The sequence below is a fragment of the Pezoporus wallicus genome, unplaced genomic scaffold (assembly GCF_028554395.1).
Source record: "Pezoporus wallicus isolate ANWC-B61680 ecotype Strahan unplaced genomic scaffold, APGP_CSIRO_Pwel_v1 scaffold_11491, whole genome shotgun sequence".
Lineage (NCBI taxonomy): Eukaryota > Metazoa > Chordata > Aves > Psittaciformes > Psittacidae > Pezoporus > Pezoporus wallicus.
The window spans coordinates 4501748-4525921 of record NW_026642649.1 but is presented as its reverse complement, the minus strand read 5'-3'; the positions used below and the strand labels follow the sequence as shown (position 1 = coordinate 4525921).

The window sequence follows — 24174 nt, the reverse complement described above, 5'->3', positions numbered from 1 at the left end:
CCAATGAAAATAATGTATTAATATTTCCCCCAATTTCATCCCAATGAAAGACTTAATTCAGTTTGCAGACAATTAATACAGTATTCTGTATGCGATTGTAGTTAATTTCCTCAAATATTTTTCAGTTCAAGATTTGCATTCATATCTTTCAACATGAACGGAATTGAACTCTGCACTGATAAATCCATAACACACCTCTGAGTAGCTATGGTCCAGCAAAAAGCAGACAGAAGGGTTTTCTGCATTATTTGGAGGGAAGTATGCGAAGAATCAAACACATTTATCTACAGGACTTTCTGTTCTTGATAGTTTCATTGCTCCCTTGGAAAGACTTAAGTGCCTGATGTAATCTGGGAGCTCTCAGAGTCTTTCTGAGTGTAGAACAGTAGAGGCAAGGACTCTGTTGACCTTGAGTGTGGTGAAGTTTGCCGGCTGCCTCACTCAGTAAAACTGTTTAGTTGCCATTCAAAGTGGAATTTCAGGCTGTAGTGGTTTAATTTCACTAAAAACAGTTCAATCTCTGAGGGAAAAATAAAGAGGGGGGAGGGAAATAATGTTTAATGAAACTCCAGTAACTTCTCTTATTTTGTGGGACTTCTGTAACACAGAGCAGGAAACTGGGCTTTATCAGGCGGAGAGGAGGATGCGGGACAAAAGCTAAGAGGGGTTTTTATAGTGGGAGTCAAGGTTAAACGTTTTTGGATTGTAGTGGAAATCTGCCAGATCAGACTGCGTTCTGGTCTGAAGAATCCTTCGCCATGTAATGTGTCCTTAAGTTTGGCTGCTCCTAGGATGTTGTCAGTAGGGAGTGTGCTGCAAACTGGGGATTTGAAGGTTGTGACCCTGGGCAAGGTGGTTGATGCCGGTATTGCAATGATGAAGAAAGGACAGGGCTGGCATTTGGTCTCCATGTAAGGGAAAGTAGAAGAGGGACAAAGGAAATGTGGACATCAAGTGGTAAGACAGAGAGGGTAGGAACAGAGGGGACCTGAAGAGGGACTTTGAAGAAGAGGTGGAAGCAATACAGCAGAAACAGAGGTGGACAGGGTTGGTCTGAGCGCCTAAAGACTCCAGTTCTCGTGGGGGTTTTAAGGGTGTCAGTAGGGCTGTGGGATGCACTTTCTGAGCTGGGGTCTTTTTTGCCCATTTTCCTTTTTGTTTTAATTAAACTGTGTAAGTTACACTTAAAAGCCTGTTAAGGGCGCAGAGCAAAGCTCTCTTAAATAAGGAGAGATTTCAGTCAACACTGCTCCGATGAATCAATATTGTATTTTATCTTAGTAGTTCATTATGTCACCCCTTCCTCCCATGACTGTACATCATTCAGATCCAGCTTTGAAGCCAGTTATTCATTTCCTGGGGAGCACTTTCTGTGGCTTCATTATTGCAGCATGTGAGTACTTTACAAACATGAATGAATTTATCTCCGCCGGTAAGGCGAAATGACATTGTACACCAGGGAAAACAAGGCACAGAAGCATAATGTCAAGAAGGGACATTTAATTTAGGTGCTCAACTTGGGATGTTTGTGCCCTCATTTTCCAGAGATAGTATCTGGTTGCCCTTTGTTCTGGAGTCTGCTTTCGCCGAGTCCATCACAGTTGGAATTGCTCCACGCTGCTACAGATCAAAGCGCAGGTGGTTTGTGCTCTGCTCTAAGCAAACAAGGAAGATGCAGTTGATTGCCTGGGCAGACTTTGAGTTTTGTGACTTCCTTGGCATCAGGCACTGAGGCAGGGAAAGAATCCAGTTCCCCAGGGCAACTCTCAGCTGCCCTAAGCATGACCATGGTGGTTCTCCAAGCTCTTACCTCATTCTTATCGGACTATCCTGTGCCATCGGTGGCAAGGCAGAGATACAGCGAACAGCAGGTTCCTTCTTGATGTGACCTTGACTTACTGAAGCTTTTCCAATGAGTGAGGGTAGATAGCAGACAAAAAACCCAATGGAGGTGAGTTTGTTACTTGGATTGTCACAGTGTGTACAGACTCTAGCACTGCAGGTAAAGATGTCCCAAAAGGGCTCTCATTGCTTTTTATTGTTGCCCATCTTCTGTAGCTCTGTCATGGGAATTGTAGCCCACGGGAGTAGGGGCTCCTGAAGCAAAAGAGGAGGCTGCCATTTCATTTGAAAAGGATCTTTCTTTGCATCCCTGAGCAGCCTCATTGCTCAATTGCATGAACTGATACAGGGCTGAGGGGGGAACTGTCTTGTATGATACGCCTATGGCTGGGCATCTCCCATCTTCTGTCCTTATAGGGCTGAACTCATGGCTCAGAAGTGACTTGCACTCAGAAGAGACAACGCGTTTCCCCCAGCTTCTTACAGCTTACAGGAGCAAAGCCATGGTGCACTCAAACAGGGCAAGGAGAAAGCAGTCCCTGCTTCCCTGAAAGACTTCTCTGTAGTAGAAAAACAAAAGGTCAGGAAGATAGTGGTGATTTTCACAGATGGGAGTAAGGTTCCATTGGCTTTCAGTATGAGAGAGGAGTCTCACTGAGGTCTGTACCCACAAAAAGTCCTGCTATAATAATCCAGTGCTCTCCCAGTCCTTTCCTGCTCAGTGCTTTACAGCAGGCTATTCTTCCCCTTTTTCCTTCATCAGTTCATTTTCATATTCAATCACATCATGCAATGCAGTCATTGGAATTGTACTGGGTTTGCACTTGACAGCCCAGAATATGATTTAGTCCATCTTAGTTGCAATGTGGGAAAAGAATATCTGAAGTTATCCTCCGCACATTTTAGCTGAGGTAATGTCAATTCATTAAATCTGCCTATCAAACATGAAGTCTCAGGGATTCTTATGCTTTTCTTGCCTATGCTGCTACTTACCTCTGGTAGAAGGAAAAGAACAACCCCCTTGAAACAGTGGCCTTTGCTTGCACTGCTTCACAAATCCTGAGCCAAGGGCTGGGGTTTGTACTGGAACAAAGCTCCCATCAGGGTCAGTGGGTATTGTCCAAGAAAGAACTTGATGCTTCTGAGCACTAAATGAGACTTTTCACTAATCTGTTAGAATAAATTGTGCATCTGAGCCTAATCTTACTTGGCACCAGGATGTGTTTTCAGATGCTGCTGTTTGAGGTTTCCTATATTCTTTCATATGTGTTTTCTTTTGGCTTGCTTGCACCTTTATATATGTCAGTGTTTGAACCTTTTGAAGGAGAGAAGATGAGCTGTTCACCCAGCAGCAGTCTGGCTGGCTGCACAGAGCGAAAGGGGAGAAAATAAGGCAGTGATCAGAGTGCTAAATCCTCTCTAAAGCTGCAGAGCTGTCATGCGGAGCTAAATCTCAGACAGTGTAAGGTTAGCACATGATGGGCCCTTATCTCTCCTTCTTTTGCCTTCAGTCCTGCTCTCCAAAGCCTGAAGTTGTTGACATCACGTTGACACAAAGCAGGGCATTATTATTCAGAGTTGCATAAGAAGTGAATTTACATTGAGTAAACCCAATAAGCTTCACTGCTCTGACATTTAATTTTCTTGGAAACTCTTTGTATTGAATCAGGCAGGACTACATACATTTGCAAATGAAATGCAGTGTTTGCACTACAGTAACCTTGTACGGACAAGAATGTCTAATTTGGAACTTAGCAAAGCCTGTTTCCTGCCACCTTCCCCCAAACCTCAGGTTTTATGGGGCTCTATTTGTTTGCTGCCATGTAGAGTTTTCATTTTATTCCCAACCCCCTATGGCAAAATGTGTGTGAAATATTCTCCTATAAATGGGGTTGTTATTTATGACCAAGTCACCAGTTGCTTGGCCTTATTCTGTGGGAGGCCACTTGTTCCTTTGACATCAAACCCTGGGGCTGAAAGTTGAGGGTAAATAAATGGTGTCCCCTGAACTAGACACAGTCATAATAAACCCTTAGATGAAATGTCAGCTCTAAGTGAGTGTACTCTTCTTTCCAGCGTATGCTGATCAGCCTTCCAAAGCAGAGCAGTCATGTTTCAGAGCTCATTTTACCTCCCTTCTCTTCTTACCATATTGAATGTCTGATTATAAGAGGGGTAGTAAATGGCTCTGTTAGCAGGAGGTTTAACCAGGGAGACATAGGTCAAGGCATCATGTTGTTCTTTGCGGTGTGTGATTGCGTACATGTGTTTATGCATCCATCCAAATCTGCCCAAGGTGTTACTTAGAGCGTGGGTTGTTACCATTTCATAGAAGAAGCTACTTTAGACAGACTTAGTCTTTGAAGCGATAGACTTTATTCCAAGATGAATGTGTGCTCTAAAATAGCTGTGTGAAGGAAACAAGCAACCAGTTTGGTTTGTCTGGATTGTCCCAGAACTGTCACCCTGTCATGAGAGGCTAAGAGGATCATACAGTCATAGAATAGTTAGGGTTGGAAAGGATCTTAAGATCATCCAGTTCAAAACACCTGCCGTGGACCCGGACACCTTCCACTAGAGCAGGTTGGTGCAAGCCCCTGTGTCCAACCTGGCCTTGAACACTGACAGGGATGGGGCAGCCACAGCTTCTCTGGGCACCCTGTGCCAGCACCTCAGCATCCTCGCAGGGAAGAACTTCTGCCTTAGATAACCTGAACTTCCCCTGTTTCAGTTTGAACCCATCACCCCTTGTCCTATCACTGCAGTCCCTGATGAAGAGTCCCTCTCCAGCATCCTTGTAGCCCCCTTCAGACACTGGAAGCTGCTCTGAGGTCTCCACGCAGCTTCTCTTCTCCAGGCTGAACAGCCCCAATGTTCTCAGCCTGTCTCCGTACAGGAGGTGCTCCAGCCCCTGAGCATCCTCGTTTCTCCTCTGGACTTGCTCCAACAGCTCCATGTCCTTCTTATGCAGAGGACACCAGAGCTGCACACAGTGCTGCAAGTGGGGTCTCATACCAGCAGAGCAGAGGGGCAGCATCGCCCCCTTGACCTGCTGCTCACGCTGCTTTTGATGCAGCCCAGTGCACGGGGGGGTCCTGGGCTCAAGCACACACTGAAGTGGCTCATGTTCGGTTTCTCATCGACCAACACCTCAGATCCTTTTCCACAAGCACATGAGGATGTCTTTAAAATCCCCAACTGATATTTTTATTAAAATACCATTGTAGACCTTGTTGTTTTGGTTAGGAATTTGTGGTCTTAAAAATAACCCCTAAACAGTACGGGTTACTAGTAAATATATTAATGCACCATTGAGACTGAATGGTTAAGAATTCAAAAGGTTGTTAGGCTTTCCTGCCATGCTTTTGTCAACTATAATAAAATGTTTCTTTCAATCTTGGGAACTTGTATGTGTCTGTTATTACCTGTCATTGTGAAATTAGATCCTTATGCTGTACGTTATGATTAGAGCTGGTTCAAAACACTCTATCCATCCAAAACTGAAATGGTAATATTCTTAAACATATATTTTGATAGGAAATCTAATATGATTTCACCTTAGAAAAGGTGAAATGCCAGACATGTTTAATAATTTTTTTCTCTTTTTTTTGCTTTCCCTTTGTCACTGGGAGAGGCATGCTGCTATAAATAGGGAAACAAGGAAAGACAAGCAGCAAACACCAGCTATATACGTACATTAATATACGTGCTCAATTCAAAAGCGCACCAATGAATTTATTACTTTTTATCTAACCTTTTTGGCAACTGAGGTGTTTATATTCTTCCGAATTATGTGATCTTGTTTGATACAATGGGATGGGTCACAACCAAAATACACTGATGGGGCAACGTGAAATGATTGGAAGCTCTTGTTCCTCACCCAGCTTTGGTTTTCGGAAAGGCTGGGTTTAGGGACTGCATTCAGCATCTGATGGAGTCAAAAGAGGGCTATGTTGGTGTCCTTCACTAGCAGTTATTTCTTCTGTGCTTTATAGATGGAGATTAGCCAGAGAGTTGAGAGCCAAATGTATGGGTTGTGGGCTGGCCTCTTCTGTACTTGTCTTACATGAGGTCAGTTGAAATTCCCCTGGAGATGGTCCAAAACTGAATTAGCTTATCTTGACCTTTTCCTTCTTGCATATCCCGTTGATCTTCTTTATCTTTACAGTCTCTTGAGGAAAGTTACTGAAAGGGACCCTATTTATACTTGAGGTTTTCAGAGGCAAAACCCAGTGAGGGAGATTTTTGTCAAAACGATTACAGGCACCTTCCTTCCTTAGCTCTCATCTTTAGTTCGCTGTAGATCAGATAATGGTGATGCGCAATATTAAGCCTCCTTTGTGGTGCTTGAATAAGGGTTGTTTGTTTAGCTGGGTAATTGTGGTGTTTACTAAAGGGAAGATGATTTTGCAGTTAAAATGTTACATTGAGATGCTTCCATCTCTACTGCAGGTTTCTTTTCAAATCACATAGGGCCTGTGTAACCGTGTTTTCAGTGCTATAATACAGGTATGTTTGACAGCAAGGCGCTTGCTTGTGTTTTTGAACGCTCAAGCATCTTTATGAAACTGGTATTTTGGTCTGGGTTTCAGAGCATGCATACTCCTCTGTTTACACCTGATGCTTTCCAGTCTCTTGAAAATTGGACTCAGTCAATCATCCTTAGGGATATGGTACCATACTATAAGAGAGGGAATATAATACCTTCTCTTTTGCACCCTTTTTTCTTCTCTACTTGAAGTATTTACATTTAACCAACCTGAATAACGTGAAAAGCCTGATTTCAGCAGCTTCACAAAGGTACACCCCTTGACTCTCCAGTGTTTATTACAGTGCAGGCAGAGCTGTTTGCTTACCTGTTCTTTACATTAAGTCCTTTTTATTGTGTACCCTACACAATAGGAGCAAGGGAACAGCTTAACACAGATGCAGAGAAGTTAACCCCATAAACCCTGCGATTGCTGTAGCTGGACAAAGCACTGGCTGGGATTCCTTTGTACAGATGTTGCCATCCTCAGTGTCAGTGTTATGAGCTGGAATCAACAGTGGACCTTCAGCCCATTGAAATTCAATGGAGAGAAACTGCCCTACATAAATGATGGGTCTCTTCCTTCCAACAGAGGTGTTTTATAGATGTCACAAGCACCCGACTTCAGAGGGGGCAATCTACTTGCTGTCTACAGAGGGAGTAAATCAAATGTCTGCATCCATGCTGTGGATGCCCTCAGGCCAGTGGGATGCTGTGGGGGATGTGGGAAAAACATGCTGTAACAAGAGTGACGTGCAAATTGAGCTTGTTTCTATGTCCATTCCCTGCAGTGACTGACAAGAAAGAGTAAGGCATATTTTCTTTATTTTCCCAGCAGTTATAGATGTATCTTAACCAGTGCAGTTTTGTGTGCCAGGGAGGTCTTTTAGCAGGAGAGCTTCCAATGGTTCCAAAGTTTTCCTGTCGAAGAGCAGACAATTTGCACTGCTTAATGCTTCCTGGGCACAGTGCGGAGTGTGAAACGCTCATTATAAACTTGATGTGATACGAAGAGATTTCCTTTGGGTGTGCTCCAGTAAGACCCATAAAGAAAACTTTGGAAAATTGCACAACTTCATCTTAAATCCATCATTTTTCATATTGTTACGTGCAACAAAGTTGCATCATCAACAGTAAGTTTCAAATGGCCATTAGGAACTGGAAAGAAGTAACTCTAAAGGAAATATTTATGTAGCTAGGCCTTAACATATTATTATGAGTTTTCCAGTGGAAGTAAATTGACAAAGCACATATTCACCTGTGTGAGATTTCCTGGCAGCGATTTGAATGGCTCAGGGTGTTTGTATCTCATATTATTGTGAGGTAATAGAGATTTTCATGTTATTCAAGTGGCAGAAGTTACTTCCTCCAGCTGGAAAAATGGCACCGTGGCACTGAAAAGAGAAGAAGCCTTTTTAAACAACAGGAGGCAGATGGGAACCCACAAGCCCTTCTGCAGCAATAGGTTTGTTGTAAAGTAAGGGTGTCTAATGGCATTCTGTCATGCCTTAAAATGAACCAGCGTTAGGTTACTGTAGATAATAGGCAGTGACCTGTGGGACTGTCATTCAGCTTTCATCTCTAATAATTTGATCACAGGAACCAGATGGTGAATTAATTTGGAACTAATTGGCAAGAGTGGAAAAGAATTTTTTTATGTGTGGTAAAACTGCAGCAAAACAATACCTAACTTATAAGCTGCATAGCTTAAGTCGTGGTGTAGGAGGAAAGCGGAGCAAAGGAACTTCTGTTACATAAATGCTACTGCATCTGAATTCAACCATATGAAGGTTTTAAAATGCACACAGGGGTCTTCTCCTTTCCACCCCTAATGCATATGAAGGACCAAATTCTAATTATCCTTATAGCTAAGTCAGTTTGATGCTGAGGAAGATGTTAGCTCCTCAGAGCTCCACAGAGATGAAGGATGAAAAGGAGAGGCTTCTTCTTAATCATCTTGCTCTACAACTAGACAGACAGACAGACACACATAGGGTCATGTCTGTGCACTCGTGGGAACAAGAAGCAAACGGGGCAGTTGATGTTTAGACTTCTGTCCCACTGGAGCTGCCTTCGAAAGGATTTGCTAACGCTTTATAACTAGGAACGAAATCAAGAAATAAAGTCTCTTGCACTATAAATTGAATGTGAAGGATGCTCAACAGCCCAGTGCTTTATAGTTGTTCTGATCTCCATCTCTGGGACTTCTCAGTTGTAACCATGTGATGCAGAGAGAAGAGATGCTTTGGGGTTGTTTTTTTCCTGGATGGAGTGAGATTCTCTGCTTCTAAATCCATATTACAGAGGATGTAAGTCTTGTCTATGCAGAAGAGCATGGTACTGTCTCTGGTTCGGCTCCTACCTGACTATTCCTTATGCACATATGACAGGTGTACACAATGCCAGCATGGTTCTGATCAGCTGTGATGTCCTAAGGGTAGATCCTATTCTTTGGAGAACTTAGGAAAGGGGAAGGTGTACACTTCTGAGGATAATTATGGAAGTAGATGTGAATTGCTCTTGAATCTGCAAAGACGGATCCATTCCAAAGAGTACTAAAAGTGCTAAGGGCAAAGGGGAAATAACTATCAAAATGCTGCACTCAGGATGTTATAAAGAATGATGGTGATGGTGGTTTGTGTGTTCCACACAGTGGGAAATAAATCACAGCAGACAGTGTGGCACATGTTGAACAAGAACACCGAATTCCTGCTCTGAGCAATCTTATCACTGCAAATTAATTGTGTTTTTATTAGCATCCCCTAAAGCTTCTGGGGCCATCAGTTTTGCAAAAGAGCAGCTGGGTTGTGGAAGTAGGCCACTGAATTAAGAAACAGATCACGCAAACTTGGAAACACAAAGTCGCCCTTAACCCCTGTGTAGTTGAGGTGCGCTTCAGTTACCCTCTAAGTGACTAACCTGTGGGAAGCAGCGGGTGAAGGCCTTGGTGGTGGAATTTACACTGGGTGAGTAAGTCCTAGGGGCAGTCCCAGCTCTCCGAGTTGCGAGGAGGCTCTACTCTTGCAATCTTGTAAGCCACTCGTTGAACATCATGGGACAGTAGGATATGGAAAGGATCAAGGCTGTGTTTTCTTCCCTGGGGATTCAACAGGGATTGAAGATGGAAGAACTTCTGGGTGTGTCTTTTCCTCTTTGCAGAAGCAGGAATAATACAGTTGAAAACTGTCAGTGATGCAGCTTTTTCTTCTTTCCAGCATGATCTGTAGAGGAGAGAAGGCAGTCAGAAATCATTGACAAAATTTGGGCGCTTTATGTGATGGAAGTAGCGTGTCTTTTGCTTGTCCCTTCTTTTGATTACCCTTTTTTCAGCTGCTTTATTTCATTCTCCTGGTTTCTCTTAGACCAACTCACAAAGAACAAGGATTGTCCATTGACTGTTAGCTTTGCCTCAATGCTTACCTTCTGTTCTCCTCCATTCCTTCTTTAATTCAAGGCCCCATAAGGAATTTTTATTCCCATGAGACATAATGAATGGCTGGGAGCTGTCAGCTCTTTTGGACTCTTTTGTCTTCTATTCATCATTATGTCTTCATTGTTCTCTTTAATTTAGCTGTTGAGGGGATCACTTACTGTGGAAGACAGTATTGCTACCCATCCAGAGGGATTTCACACATCTATTCATCATCCCATGTAAGATAAACTATACATGAAATATTGTGCACTAAAAAGTGTCCATTTCTGACACCAAATGCTTAGCTGATATTTTGCACACAGGCTAGACATGTGACACATTTTCTGCAAACAAATTTTCACCAACTTACCTGTTGAAGATGGGTCTTTCTAGACTGAGGTTGATTTGAGTACAAACTGGAACTGGCTTTATAGAGAAAAAACACCCCAAAGTCAGAATTAGGCCTTTATTTATAGAACTATACAATCACGGAATGGTTTGGGTTGGAAAGGACCTTAAGATCATCCAGCTCCAGCCCCATGCCACAGGCAGGGACACCTCACACTAAACCATGCCACCCAAGGCTCTGTCCAGAGGGTTGCTTTCATTTAGGAGAGCACACCTTGCAAACCCTGACATTTCTGCAGGTTACACAAATGTTTTTAAGGTCCAATTTTAAATGCAAAGGAAAGCATGAAAGAGCCAAAACCCACGTCTGTGTACATGAATTTCCATGTCTAATAACTTAACAAAACCCAAGCATCTCTTGTTGCAGAACTCGGGCAAGAAAAGTCACGATCCTTTTGAGGCTTCCCCAGAGAAGTCAAACATAGTTCTGTTTTCACAAACTGTTCATCATTTATTCAGTTCAGAGGTGTTATTTATTCATTTTACTTGTTTATTTTATGTCTTCATGATTGCATTTTAAATAGGCTCTGAAAGATTTATATGAGGGCATGTTAGAATGACTCAGAAATGTCTCCAGGAGTTCAGAAGATGAAATTATGTTGTCCTGAAAACTAGAGGCCACATAAAATGTTGTTAGTGACTCCCCAGGTGGGAAAAGGTGGGATGGTCGGATATTTTTGCTATATCCCATTTTCAGTCAGTTACAAGAGTTACGAGATTCCCACCTACACCAAGATAGATGAACACCACTTTAGGAGAACACAGAGAGGATTCTCCAGTTGCTGCAGCTCTAGCTTTCAGCCCAGGTAGCTGCTGGGGTAGGCCAGGAGGTGATGAGCTGGCTAGCATGATGCTAACAGTTGCCAGGACAAAGCTGCATTTGCTCCTCCACTGAGGACCCTTTCTCCAAACTACAAAGCCTCTTGTGATACTGATTTTATCAAGTCAGAGGCACGACGTGAAAGTAATCCTCAGTGCGTGTATTTTGTATAGTCTTGAGAATTCTTCCCCTTTTTGGCCATAGCTCTACCCTTCACTGCCACTCTGTTGGAGAATTAAGTCAAGCAAAGCTCATTTAGGCAATTTCCCATTGCTAATCAATACCATTTTCCTGTGAAGCTTCATATTATTTTGTGATCAATAGGTGTAACAATAGCGTGTATCTTCTGCAATAAATCATTTTCTTCTCCTTTTGATTTTTTTCGGACAGAATCATGAATAAACTGGCAGACCAGCAGGACCACATGATACCATGAAGAGAAGCTTACAGGTCCTCTATTGCCAACTGTTTAGTAAGTAAATACTGATTTTTCTTTCTATAAGAAAGGAACTATTCAAATCCTTACATATTTATGCAAGGCACGGTTCAGGGAGATACTTAACCATGTGCCTTGCTTCAGGTACCTGGAGAGCCATATGGAAGTTAAATGACCTTGTTAACTGAGGTATTTGGAGATGTATTTAAAAACCAGGTTGAACTACCAGCTGATTCTGCAGAGTTGCACAAGAGAAGTGATTTGCTGTGCCTTGGGACTGTGAGATGTAGAAACAGAGGACGGTGGCTGGAAGAAATAATGCAGTGGTTTTTGTCTAGTTCTTGGTAGACAGAAGGAACCCATCCCACTTGGCACGTCTGGTGATGGTCTCTCAGTATCTATGAATGAGAGAGGGGAGCTCCAGACTCATGCAGACCTAAATCCTATGTCACTTCCTGAGATGACTAGTTTCTTTTTATTAAGTTTTGGCTTAGCATGCATGGAATGAGTAATGCAAGGACCATTGCTTTTATTGGCATGTGTGAAAGGTAAGTGTAACAAATATTTTAGGCACTGTTACAGAAATCTAGTTAATACTGTATCTTGGCTTTACTTACTGCCATCAGGGTATAACGTGGGAGATTGTTTTGCTCTGCTAGATTGACTAGTGTTCCTATTCTTAGTTACAGCTTCTCCTATAACATAGGAGAAACTCAGCTGTGTCTTCATGGCATCCAAGGGTTGATTCTGGAGGTGCACCCAAGATTGTTTTGCTCCCATAAGCATAGAGCTAGGCCAGATGTGTCTACCCAACCTTTGATGTGTCCAGAGCACACCTTTGGCTCCAGAGGTTGGCTGCGGTGCTATGAGGGTAGAGTTCCTCAGGGAGGGCTCTAAACAGAAGCCCACTGACAGCAGTTTTACAACAGCTGGGGAGCCAGAGTACTTTGTCTCATGTTTTATGTGTTGAATAGTTAACTTATTTCTATGTTGATCTCAGCTGCTGGACCAATGTTAGGGTTATTGTAAAGAAAATACTAAACTAAATACATCTCTAATAAGATGGTAGGACCAAAGGAAGTTATACTCCACATCCAACCCATCACAGTGTTGGGTCTTCCTGTAGTTTTTTAATTCCATGCTTCCCTGCTTGGCATCATTCCCCATTGCTATCCCTGCTGCTTTAAATTACTTTTTTAAGGTAATATGTAGAAGATCTAGACAGAATATAGCGAAACACTGAAACGGAAGAGGGAGAGATTAAGCAAATTATACACACACACATATATGCAGCGTGAAGAAGAAACAATCTTGTGAACTCCATGATGTGATTTGCAAAGATGGATTCGGAACATATTGTTTTTACCGACAGATAAACAAACTGCTTTATTTCCAAGTGCAGCAAAGCTGTGTATGAAGTGTAGTTATCATTAACACATGCAACAGCTAAAGCTATGGAAGAGATATTTTGGGCATCTGGAATGATTTTTTCTCACTTGGCTGGTTTGTAAGAAGCCTATGGCAAGATCCACCAAGTTACTTAATTTCTATTAAATCAGTTTTCTTTTAGATGCCCTCTAGGTGTATTACTTAAGCTCACCTTTCCCCCAGTTTCACCACAGTGCTAAAAACAGTCTCCAGAGCGTGCATTCTGAAACCAAGGAAGAGGAAATGACTTTAATGTGCTTCCTGTAACTGTACTTCATGCTGTAAGACCGGCCCGCAGCATGGTCTTACTTGTTTCATTTGCACAAAAGAGGGAAAATTGCTGTGACTATACAGAGAAGAAATCACCCAAGCCTTCAGAGAGGAAGTATCAGGAGAGGGTGTTCTTCTTCAGGCTGATTCACCAGTGTCCTGCATGTGCTCACCTTCCTCATCTGCTGCTGCAATAAAGGGGTCCGCGGTGCTGCCTTTCTGATGGGGCAGCCTTTTCATCTTGTCTGCTGTGTTGTGAGTGATCACTTGAGGCTTAGGGCTATAGAGAAGTGCCCTATGTGTGTACTCTTGTACACGACTCGAAGATGAGGGTGGCTTGAATAAAAGGGTTGGTGGGTTTTGTAGCAACAGCAATCATCTGGAGAGACAAAACTCTGTGCTTGTGTGAGTGTGCCTGGGGCTAAGAAATGTAGGAAGAAGCAGTTTCATCTCTAACCTGGTGTGTCGTTACGGGGCTTGACACGTCTTGGTTCAGTCCCTGGGCCAGGAGTGGCTGCACTCATCTGGTATTCATTTCCACCTCTTCACTTGGGCTGTGTTTAGCTGTGTCTGTGCAGTGCCTGCCAGTGGGACACTCACACTTACAAGGGTTGCTTGGCTTTGGGGCTACAAGAGAAGACTTAAGTAGATACTTGCCTGATATACAGACTGGTGAGGTTTGTTAACTGTACCTTTAAAAGTCAGGGCCATACCTAAGTAAGATTGTAAATGTGGCATACATATTTTGTTCGTTTTGTGTGTGAATTCTAGCTGAGTTATGTAATCAGTCTGTTGCCATCCATATTCTTCTGCTGTGCTTTCCAAAAAGAGCATATTCCACCCATTTATGCTGATCAAGAATAGTATGTGTGAAAATGGCACTAGCAGCAGCTGCTCTTTTGAATATGGCTGTATCTGGCTTGAATCTGATCCCAGTTGTAAAGAGGTAGACTTTGTAAAAACTGCAGTGCTACGTTTGGGACAGGGGCTCTGGGTGATGCTATTTTACCTCTTGTCTATTCATAATTTATGAATAAGCGATTAAACACATGATTTAACTGTAAAGAAGCAGTGCTTTCAAACTGTATCTTCAAAGAGACTATTTCATCTGAAATCTCTCAGACCCTTTGAAGTCAGTGGCTAGATTGAGTCGATGAGGACCAATTAAAGCAAAACATGTGTCCACAATTTGCTGCCATTTGTTCTAGGCGCATCTTTATGGATGAAGTTTGTTGCCTCCGCAATGATGAAGATGCAAATGCCTTTCCCATGAGGCTGAGCGATCTCCATCTTTTATAAAGACCTAATGTGATGATTTGAGCCCTCCAGCATGAGCCACAATATGTCTGCATTCTCTGTAAGAAAACATGAACGTTATAATTTACCAGGCATGCGCTGTTCACTGAGGGCTTCCAAGTTGCATATAAACTAAGGGGGAATGTGGTAACTGGTGAAGCCCTTGGCACACAAGCTGTATACGAGGCTTTCTTCTTCACACATTTATTTTTCCTGAAGAATTGAAGGGCTTTTATTTTGTGTTTACTTACAGCACTAGTGTCTGTCTGAGGACCTGTCACCAGAGCATAGAATCATAGAATAGTTAGGGTTGGAAAAGACCTTAAGATCATCCAGTTCCAGTCCCCCTGCCGTGAGCAGGGACACCTCGCACTAAAGCATTTGGAAGTAAATGCCAGGCTGAGTGTTTCTTCATGCCATTATCACTTAGGTGTTCCCAAGCAGCACTCTCTCATCTCCAAGCTCTGGCACAATGCCCAGTGCTACCAATAGAAAGAGTCTCCTATGTACAGGCTTGCACCACTCTGCAGCAAGCTGAGTGAAACCGGCGGTGTGTGGCTGTGCCTTGTGATGCAGGCTGGCACACATCTTGTGTCCCCTGCTCTGGAGGCAGCTCACCTTCCTCGGGTTTAACTTTTGATTGTCTCTTCAGGGAGCTCACCCTGCACAAAGGTTAGGACAAGCCAGCGCTCCATTCGGGTCTGAAGAGAGTCCGGGAGCTCATCATTCTTTTCATGAGCGTTTGAGAAGTTGACAAAATTCCTCTTTTAGAGAAGACCCAATTCTCAGTGCCTTCTGAAAGGTGCTGAGCAGCGTTATCTGCTAATGCCTATGGCCTCTAACAGGAACCCGCACCCACCAACTGCTGTTTATATTGCCAAGTACCGTCTGTGGATAATTACATGGTATTAATAAGATAGTATGCACTGATGGCTCTTTTGTACAATTATACATGGCTCATGTGTAGCCATAGTGGAGAGGCAAGCTAACAGTACAAAAAGACTACTGCCAGAGGAAGAATAACCTGTTCTGTGTCCATAGCAGTAGATAAGACATGAAGAAATGCATTTATAGAGCAGGTAGCTTGACGTTAGACATCAGGCAAAAATGTATTAGCAGGTTAGGACACTGAAATGCTAGAGCAGGCTAGTCAGGAGGATTTCAGTGTGCCCCTGAAGCACTGAGTGGAAAAACCCCATCTCTCAGTGAGACAAAGGTCATCTAGATGATTTCAAAAGCTCCATCGCACCTTCTGATCCTGTGACCACTAGGTACTGTGTCCTTAGCGCAAATGAGCCTGCTTGCTTTGTCAGAGGGCTCTCAGCTTCCACAAGCCATATATAATTAATCCCTGCGGTAGAAACAGAGAGCTGACATATGCTTAAAGGTACTGGGGATCACTTGATAGAGATCAGCAGAGTCTGCTCCTGTCATTCACGAGGCCTCCCAGGGAGAAAAGGAGACAGCATTTGTGTTGTGCTCTGTTAGGCTGGTAGGTGTTAGCTTGAGCAGAGAGAGCAGCAGGGAGCGGTTATCCAGCAACAGATTCCATCTGATTTGCTATGAAATTGGGCAGGTAAACAGCCTCTGGGTATGTTTCACATAGAAAGCTTTTTGGGATACTCACTGGGCTGGAGCATTTGTGTTGGAGAGTCACGTGGCTTGGTAACAGGCTGCCCATCGGGCAGCTCGCAGCAAGCAGTCCATCAATGCTTGCTTTCCCCAGAATTCAATTAAAGGCTCTTGCTTCAGTTTGTCAGCAAAACCTTTGCCTTCTTGAGAGAAACTGCAGCCTCCTATTTTGTGATCCCTTCCTGGAAAACAGACCTTTTGAAAGAGAGCTTTACAGGCAAAGCGATGCACTTGATAAAGAAACTAAACCTGATACGTGTTTTTTGATCAGGTATAGGCTCCACTGTCTTTGATGTGCCCTTTAGTGAGATCTCAGCTGCACACACACACAAAACAGCAGGTTCCTGCTTGCTGCCTGGCTGAGCACAACTGTGGGAAGCGGATGGCTCTTGTGATTCTGAGCCTGAGATTGTTCCCATGAACAGGTTGCAGTGTTCAGTGTAGGTTTGCTGGTTCCGTGAACATTCTTGCCTTTAAAGACATTATAGTTCAGTTGCATTTCACAAACTCATTGAAGAGTTTGAGATACAGGTTACTGGGGAGGGGATGGTCCACTCTGTTCTGCCAAGAGAAGATACAAATTTAGGACATAGTAAGCCCCCCAAACAACTAGATGTTGTGAATACTTCTCCACTGCCTCGTAGATTTGCTGAAGCACAGGAAGATGTGGAATTTCAGGTCATCGGGTAAGTCCTTGACACTGAATTTGGGATAAAAAGCCAATAGACAGTGATTATTATATTAGCTCTTTCTACTGGCAAGCAATTTGTGCCTTTGCACATATCATTTGATCATCTGATTATATTCTTGGCATTAAGTACCTTCAATTTTATGCTTAGACTGGTACTATTTGCACAAGAACCCTCTAGATTTTTCAGAGTAAGCGATAACATAGATGACTTCCCAGTGCTTTTGTTCATCAGCCATCCACACACCAGCTGTGGGACATTATGTCCATGACCCTTATGCTGGAAACCCAGGAGATCTTAAATAAGTGCATAGAGATATGGATGTTTACCCAACTTGGAAAATGCTGCAAGGATTTGGTTTTGAAATTCCTTTCTGTCTTGATAAAACAATAATTGGAGAGGTCAGAAATGAATCCACAATATTATTTCCGTCTTCCGTGCTGAATTATTTGTGGTTTGGACCTGAAGCAGTCCCCACTGTATGACAATGTGTCTGTCTAATCTTCTGTTTTAGATTCAGTATTGTTTGCCTCAGGCCTTGAGAAGAGAGGTTTCAGAGGGAGAGTGAATAGGCAGGAGTGCAAATTTGACTCTTCCCTATTTTCTCTTTCAAAAGTCTATTCATCCATCTCCAATAGAAATGAAACTTCAAGAACAAGGACGTAGCAGATTGTGCAATTTCATGTGTGTCTTTGAGACTCAGTGTCAAGTGGAGGAAGAACTGTTGCTGATGTGCGGACAGGAGCCTAGCAACCATGAAATCTCAGTCCTATTGAGTTCAGTGGCAGAACTCCCATTGACTTTAGTAGGATTGGGGGTTTATTCCCAGTTTTCATGTCCCCACCTTGCTTTGATACATTGCATTGTAAAACAAGAATATCTCCTTCCCCAAAGCCTTCTTTTCTTGCTGGTTGTGCTTATGAGACATTGATATGTTTCGGGCAATGTTCTGATGAAGCCCTAATCCAGCAAAAGCAGTTAAATGTGTAAATAGAGCTCTTAGCACCAGGCAGACTGCTCCTACAGCAGCCACTAGCCATAGGCTTGAATCGCTCTTGGGCTGTGTTCCAGTAATTTGAAGGAAGAATTACTTCAAAGTAATTCAGACTAAGTGTGCACAGCAGGTCAAAGGAGGTGATCCTGCCCCTCTGCTCTGCTCTCATGAGACCCCACTTGCAGCACTGTGTGCAGCTCTGGTGTCCTCAGCACCAGAAGGACATGGAGCTGTTGGAGCAAGTCCAGAGGAGGCCACGGGGATGCTCAGGGGCTGGAGCACCTCCTGTATGGAGACAGGCTGAGAACATTGGGGCTGTTCAGCCTGGAGAAGAGAAGCTGTGTGGAGACCTCAGAGCAGCTTCCAGTGTCTGAAGGGGGCTACAAGGATGCTGGAGAGGGACTCTTCATCAGGGACTGTAGCGACAGGACAAGGGGTGATGGGTTCAAACTGAAACAGGGCAAGTTCAGGTTAGATCTAAGGCAGAAGTTCTTCCCTGTGAGGGTGCTGAGGCACTGGCACAGGGTGCCCAGAGAAGCTGTGGCTGCCCCATCCCTGGCAGTGTTCAAGGCCAGGTTGGACACAGGGGCTTGGAGCAACCTGGTCTAGTGTGAGGATTGGAGCTGGGTGATCTTAAGGTCCTTTCTAACCCAAACCATTCTGTGATTCTATGATTCTGTAAGATGTTCCTGCCAGCACACATGCTGGTGCCTAATGTCCATGAATTACCCAGTGCCTGTGACTGCATTCCTGTGAGAAACACACGAAAATGGCTGTTAGATACTTAATATACATTGTTACTGATGTTGCCCCATGTGTGAACTGCCGTGCACAGGAACACACAGCACTTGGGTCAGTAGCAGAGAAATATTTCTATCCCCATGTTTAGGTGCTGGAAGTTTTATCTGTTAAATGTCTTTGACCGTTTGCAAAGCCTTCAAACTCTTCTCCCTGCACCCACCCCTTGGCACTCTATATCCCGTTGTTAATGAGGGAGGAAGAGCTAACTGTGGAGGTTGTGGCAGCTTCAAGCACTCGCGTGTGTGTCCTTTGTAGCTCACTGCAGGCTGTGTAAATAATTCAGGAGAAATAACACCAGGCTCATTGCAGGCTGTGGAAGCAGTTTGGATGAAATACATCTAAAGCAAAGTCTCATCCAAGCATACGATGGGTGTTGTCCCTGTCCCATCGCGAAGTAGCAAAGATATAGACGGCCTCTCCAGTTCAGGTTCTCCAAAGAACTTGAGTGTATGCCAAGATTTGAGCACATTTAACTCAGTGAAGGTGTTCAAAACTCCCCCTGCAGATAAATCTTGCTGTGAAATATCATCTAAGTTAGCCTTTGGAATGAAGCCATTACTTCTCAAAGCGGCGCATCCGGCTGGTCTTCATTTCGAAGATAGGCATCTGCAAAACTTCCTTGACAAATCAAGGCCTATGCGTAATTGGTATGAATGTACTGTTTTTGTATTATTTGTTATTATTGGTTTAAACTGTGTATATTCTCTACTGCCTGAAATCTGAAGGGCAGGATGTAATCCCAAGGTCTGGGAAAAGCCCATGGTCTCATTTCACATAATTTGTTCCCTCCCATTATTCTTGGATGAAAGGAAGATTATTGTTATATCCCACAAAAGATGTATGAAAAGTGACCTTGGTAGAAAGAATACTCTCCCCCTGCTGTAGTAACTTAAAACCACTCCTCTTTTGGGTTCAAAACCAGTTCTGGAAATGAGGAATTTTATAGCTCATCACATGTCTTCAGCTAGGGAAGTCAGGGAGCCACAGCCCCAAGGCCTGTTTTGTTGGGGTCCCCATGCTGACTGGTGTGTCAGTTATTATGTGCACCATGAGTGCCTGGGAGGAACCCACTGCTCCAGGCTTCGTAGGGACAGTGCAGCGTAACCCCACCAGCCTTCCCATCACTGAGTTTTTCTCCTATACTGTGACAATGACGTGGTTCTTGAGCTACTCTTTTCACTCAAGAGCAGGCTCCTGTCAAATGCAGGGACAAGGATCTCGGGCCAGGTTACTTGGTTGGGTACTCAGTGAGTTTTCCTAAGTACCTAAGTAGGTTATGCTGCTATCTGCATGGTGGCTAAGTGGGAAACTGCTGCAGGTGCCTTTAAGAATTGCACTAGGTATGTCTCTGTGATAGGGAGTGCCAAGATACTTTGGAAAACCTGATGCCTTTTCTTCTAATGTAAGGAGAGCAGACTTTGTTTCAAAACTATGTGATACTGTGCAGAACATAAATCTGTTAGTCATCAACTGTAAAGCAAAAATCAGTGCTTACTGAGACTGAGTTACTCAGAAAGAGAAAAAAAAGGATGGGTCACTGAACCAAGTGCACATCCATAGTTCCTAGGAGTGGTAACAAATGCTTCTTAGGCAGCACTTGATGAAGTCACCGTATTGTGCAGACACTCATTAATTCATTTGGGTTCCAGTGAAATTATGCAATTAATCTAAGCCTCCAATGTAAAATGTTATAGCTGATGAGCTGATCTGTCTCGTGCACTAGGAGATGCATTCTGTCCTTTCTATGCACCCTATTTACTCTATGCACTATGCATTCGGTTCACAAAGAGCAGCTCTTGTGTGTTCACACTGCCATGGTCAGTGTTCCTTTCATAATATGTTGCTTCCTAATTCTGTTATAACAGATTCCAGCTGCTAAGAGAAGAGTAAGGAAAAGAAACCTTTCTTTTATCCTGTCAGGGAAGGGATCATCAGGAATGAAGCAATGCAAGGGGAGGGAGAGATAACTTGGATATGCTTCTTAATAAAGCAGGTCTATTCATTTCTTATTGCAGGTATAGTTACAATCTGTGGGTGTATTTCATGTACCTATTTAAAACACTTATGCTGATCAAATGGGTGCGTACTCTGTATTCGCTATACTGTTCTCACTCTGTACTGCTGGTGCATATAGATATCTTTCAAGCCACTGCCATCATCAGTGGAAGCACACGTGTATTCTGTGACAGAATAAAGCATGCTCTGCATAGAAAGCTTAAATACTGCCTACATGGAAATGTTCAGTCCATACAACAGACTCTGTCTCATTGGGGTCTTTAATTCATGGAGCTTCCTTATTGTTAGAAAGGGAACAAGGGGCTCTCAGTGCTTCAACATGAAGTTGCTAATTCTTTATGCATTTGAAAAACAGACTGCTTCCTGAAGTTAGCATCTTATGGGAAGAGGAACGATGACATTGCAGGACCTTCTAAAATGTTAGGTATCACTGACTCCTTTAGAGGCTACAAATTCATTGTGGTATCAGAGCTTCTCATTGCTGAGGGTGTTAATGATTAACATAGAAGCACCACAATTATGATATCAAAGAGAAGAAAGTGAAGATAACAATGAGAGCACCTGATAAATGGACAACAGTGTGCTTGCAACTCTTGTAGTAGAGAAAGAGTTAATTCAGAGCCTTAAAGCACAGGGAGAGAAAGAAAGTGGGTTTAAACCCTGTGGTCTTTTGGCCTTGTCTTGGAGGTAGAATGGACCCATTTTATGTCTTTCACTTCAGTAGTGCTGGGGTTTGGCAGTGCTGTTCCCTTAGAGCAACTGGCCATTTCACCTAGTTCAAAGCCGGTTTGTTCTGCCTTTTCAGGAAGGAAGAGCTGGTTTTCTCATCAAGGCCATATGCATGCCTGAGAGCCTCATGTTAAATCCCTGCCACGGGACCTACTTCTTAATGCTGAGGTTGTGAAGCATAAAGTTAATCACATTACAGTCTGTGCTGCACAGAGGTGCCCTGAAAGATATTGAGGATGAATCCTGCACCAGAGAAAGAGCAAGAGGTGCTTAGGGAATGGGGATGCTCCAAGTCTGATTCCTACGAGTAGAAAAGGAGGGGGTAGTTTCTATGGCTTAATAGGAATGGTCACTAGCAGCTCTTTTCTAAGCAGAGCATTCCCTTAGGAGAGAGATCATCTACAAGATAAAGTAACAGGATGCTGGCCTCAGCTATGTATTTTGGAGTGCATCTTTCCTGGCCCTTGGGACATTTGTGACCGGGGCCATTAGTTTACAAAATCACTGCAAAGCATCTGTGTGATTGACAAGGAATCTGATATAAATCCTCTGGCCTCTGAGATGGAGTGGAGACAGCATAAGACAGTGACTGCTTAGAATAGATCATCCAAGGAAGGGCTTCTACAGGAAAAAGGAAGGTCATCTCACCTTGTAGCTTACAGAGCCGGAGAAATCCTGGGGTGAGTGTGCAGTGTATATAGACTTGACTAACTCTTGTGTCAAGTCTGTTTCAGAAATCAAAGGCAATGCTGAGAAAACTGTCTTGGTCTGGATCATTATGGTCTGGAGCATGTCTGTAAGCTCCGGGTATTAAGTGTCTCCCAATTACAAGGCATCTGTCTTCACTGGCCTTTCTTGCAGAAGGTGATGATGCCACTTGGTGACTTCATGTGGTTCTTTGCAGCCCTGAGAAGGCCAGTGCTCCCTCCTGTGCATGTCAGTGCTCATGTAGAATAGGCAGGAGAGTCAGAGAGTCACAGAATGGTTTGGCTTGGAAGGGACCTTAAACCTCATCCAGTTCCAACCCCCTGCCATGGGCAGGGACACCTTCCACTAGAGCAGGTTGCTTCAAGCCCCATCCAACCTGGCCTTGAGCACTGCCAGGGATGGATCATTCACAACATGCTTGGGCAGCCTTTGCCAGCGCCTCACCACCCTCACAATAAGGAATGTCTTCCTTATATCCAGCTTAAATTTCCCCTGTTTAAGTGCAATTCATTCCACGACTCTTTCAATGTAAGGCTGTACAGGCAGTGAACCTGGCAGCAGGGAGAGCTGTGGGGATGCCATAACACCAAGCCGAAACCAGGACGTCTAGTTCAAGGTGCTTCACTCCTCCCAGAGCAGCATCTTTCCCACAGTGGTTTTCACTGGTGCATCAGAGTTTCCAGCATCATTCCCCTGGTTTGTAGGCTCTGTGGTGACCCAGAGCTACATGGCATGGTTCAGCATAGCAGCTTGTGCTTCTCTGGGCTCTAGTCTGGCCGTGCTCCAGAGGAGCCCCATCGCAGAAAGAACAGCTTGAGGGTTACATTCCATTAGCATAAATTGCCAAAGGCCCAAAATATGCTGCAGAGACACTGCATATCAAGCTTCAAAACATGATTCTATGATTCTTGCAGCTTCTTTGCTCACTCTGTGGAGGACAGAAAGCTTAGAGCTCGTTTTGTCATTCTCAGAGGAGGGCTGCTCCTGATGCAGCTGCAAGAGTAAGTCCCTGTCTGCCTCCCGGTATGGGGGGGATCTTGGGCTCTTGTTGCTGCATTTCATAGATTCATGCATTTCTCAGTATCTCTTGTTGCTACATGGCTTATGTTTTGAACTGTACGCATTTTGGACTAGGGGTTGACAGTATTTAGATGTGTTGTACAGTGCCGAGCATACATTTGGCTTTTAGTAATTATAACAGTTAATAGGAAATACCATATGGCTACAAATATTGAAACTCTCCAAAGAATTGTTGGGCCATTTATTTTTTGTGCATATGAATGTGTGCCTCATTTAAGCCAATTATTTTTCTATTAACAGGCATTGGTCGTGCCATCCTTCTGCTTTTATTTTTAGGCATTTTCAGATTATTACAGAAAGTGTGAAGAATGAATGAAAAAAAAAAAAAGGAAATCTGTTTTTCTTGTACTTGTCTTTTAAAATTGAATTTCCTGCTTGAATAATGCTACATTTAATCCTCAAAGGGATGAGTCCCCTACAGGGAATGTTCTCTGCACCCTCAGGTGCCTGCTGTCAAAATGTCAATGGGTGGGAGATGAATCAGAATGAGTCAATGAATCCAAATGCTCATTTGGAAATCAGGTGGCGTTTGATTATGATGTTACCAGCACCTACCTTAATATACTGAATTACAAATGGGAGAGTTGTGGAGTACAGAGATGTTACTGTCCGATTTTAATGTGCAAGCTGTGTTCTGCTTTTCAGACAATCCAGAAGAGCTACGAGTGTCCCTCTTACTCACTGTCTCGTGGCTTGTGGGAGGCTGGGAAATCTCAGTCTTCAGCACTTCCATTTTTAGGTCTAGCTGAAGTGATGCTTTTCAGCATGGCTTGGATAAGCGTAAAGCTTCTTGCGCTGTGGATTGAAAGGAATCAAGCTTTTTATCCATGGAGGCAAAAGATCACAGGAGGGTTGGAACTGGATGATCTTAAGGTCCTTTCCAACCCTAACTATTCTATGATTCTGTTGCCAAACTGCATATTGTGTGTCCCTCTTTTGGGACTGGAGGCGTATGGTCACTGCCTGGGACAAGAGTTTCTGTTTCTGTTCAGTGACTGTATTGACAGGAGTGGTATGTTGCTGAGCTTGTGATCAGCTGCAGAGGATGCATCAGTTCTGAGCAGCAACATTCACAAGGGAATGAA

General features: G+C 43.5%; 1 protein-coding gene across 2 annotated transcripts in view; it reads left to right on the top strand.

The window, feature by feature from the left end:
• Positions 1-24174, top strand: part of TMEM108 (transmembrane protein 108) — a 150883-nt gene that overhangs the window by 56157 nt on the left and 70552 nt on the right. For both annotated transcript variants that reach the window (XM_057431575.1, XM_057431573.1), the window contains exon 2: positions 11401-11482. In XM_057431575.1, the coding sequence (XP_057287558.1) occupies positions 11443-11482 (40 nt within the window). In that variant the 5' untranslated portion in view covers positions 11401-11442. The remainder of the gene's footprint in view (positions 1-11400; positions 11483-24174) is intronic.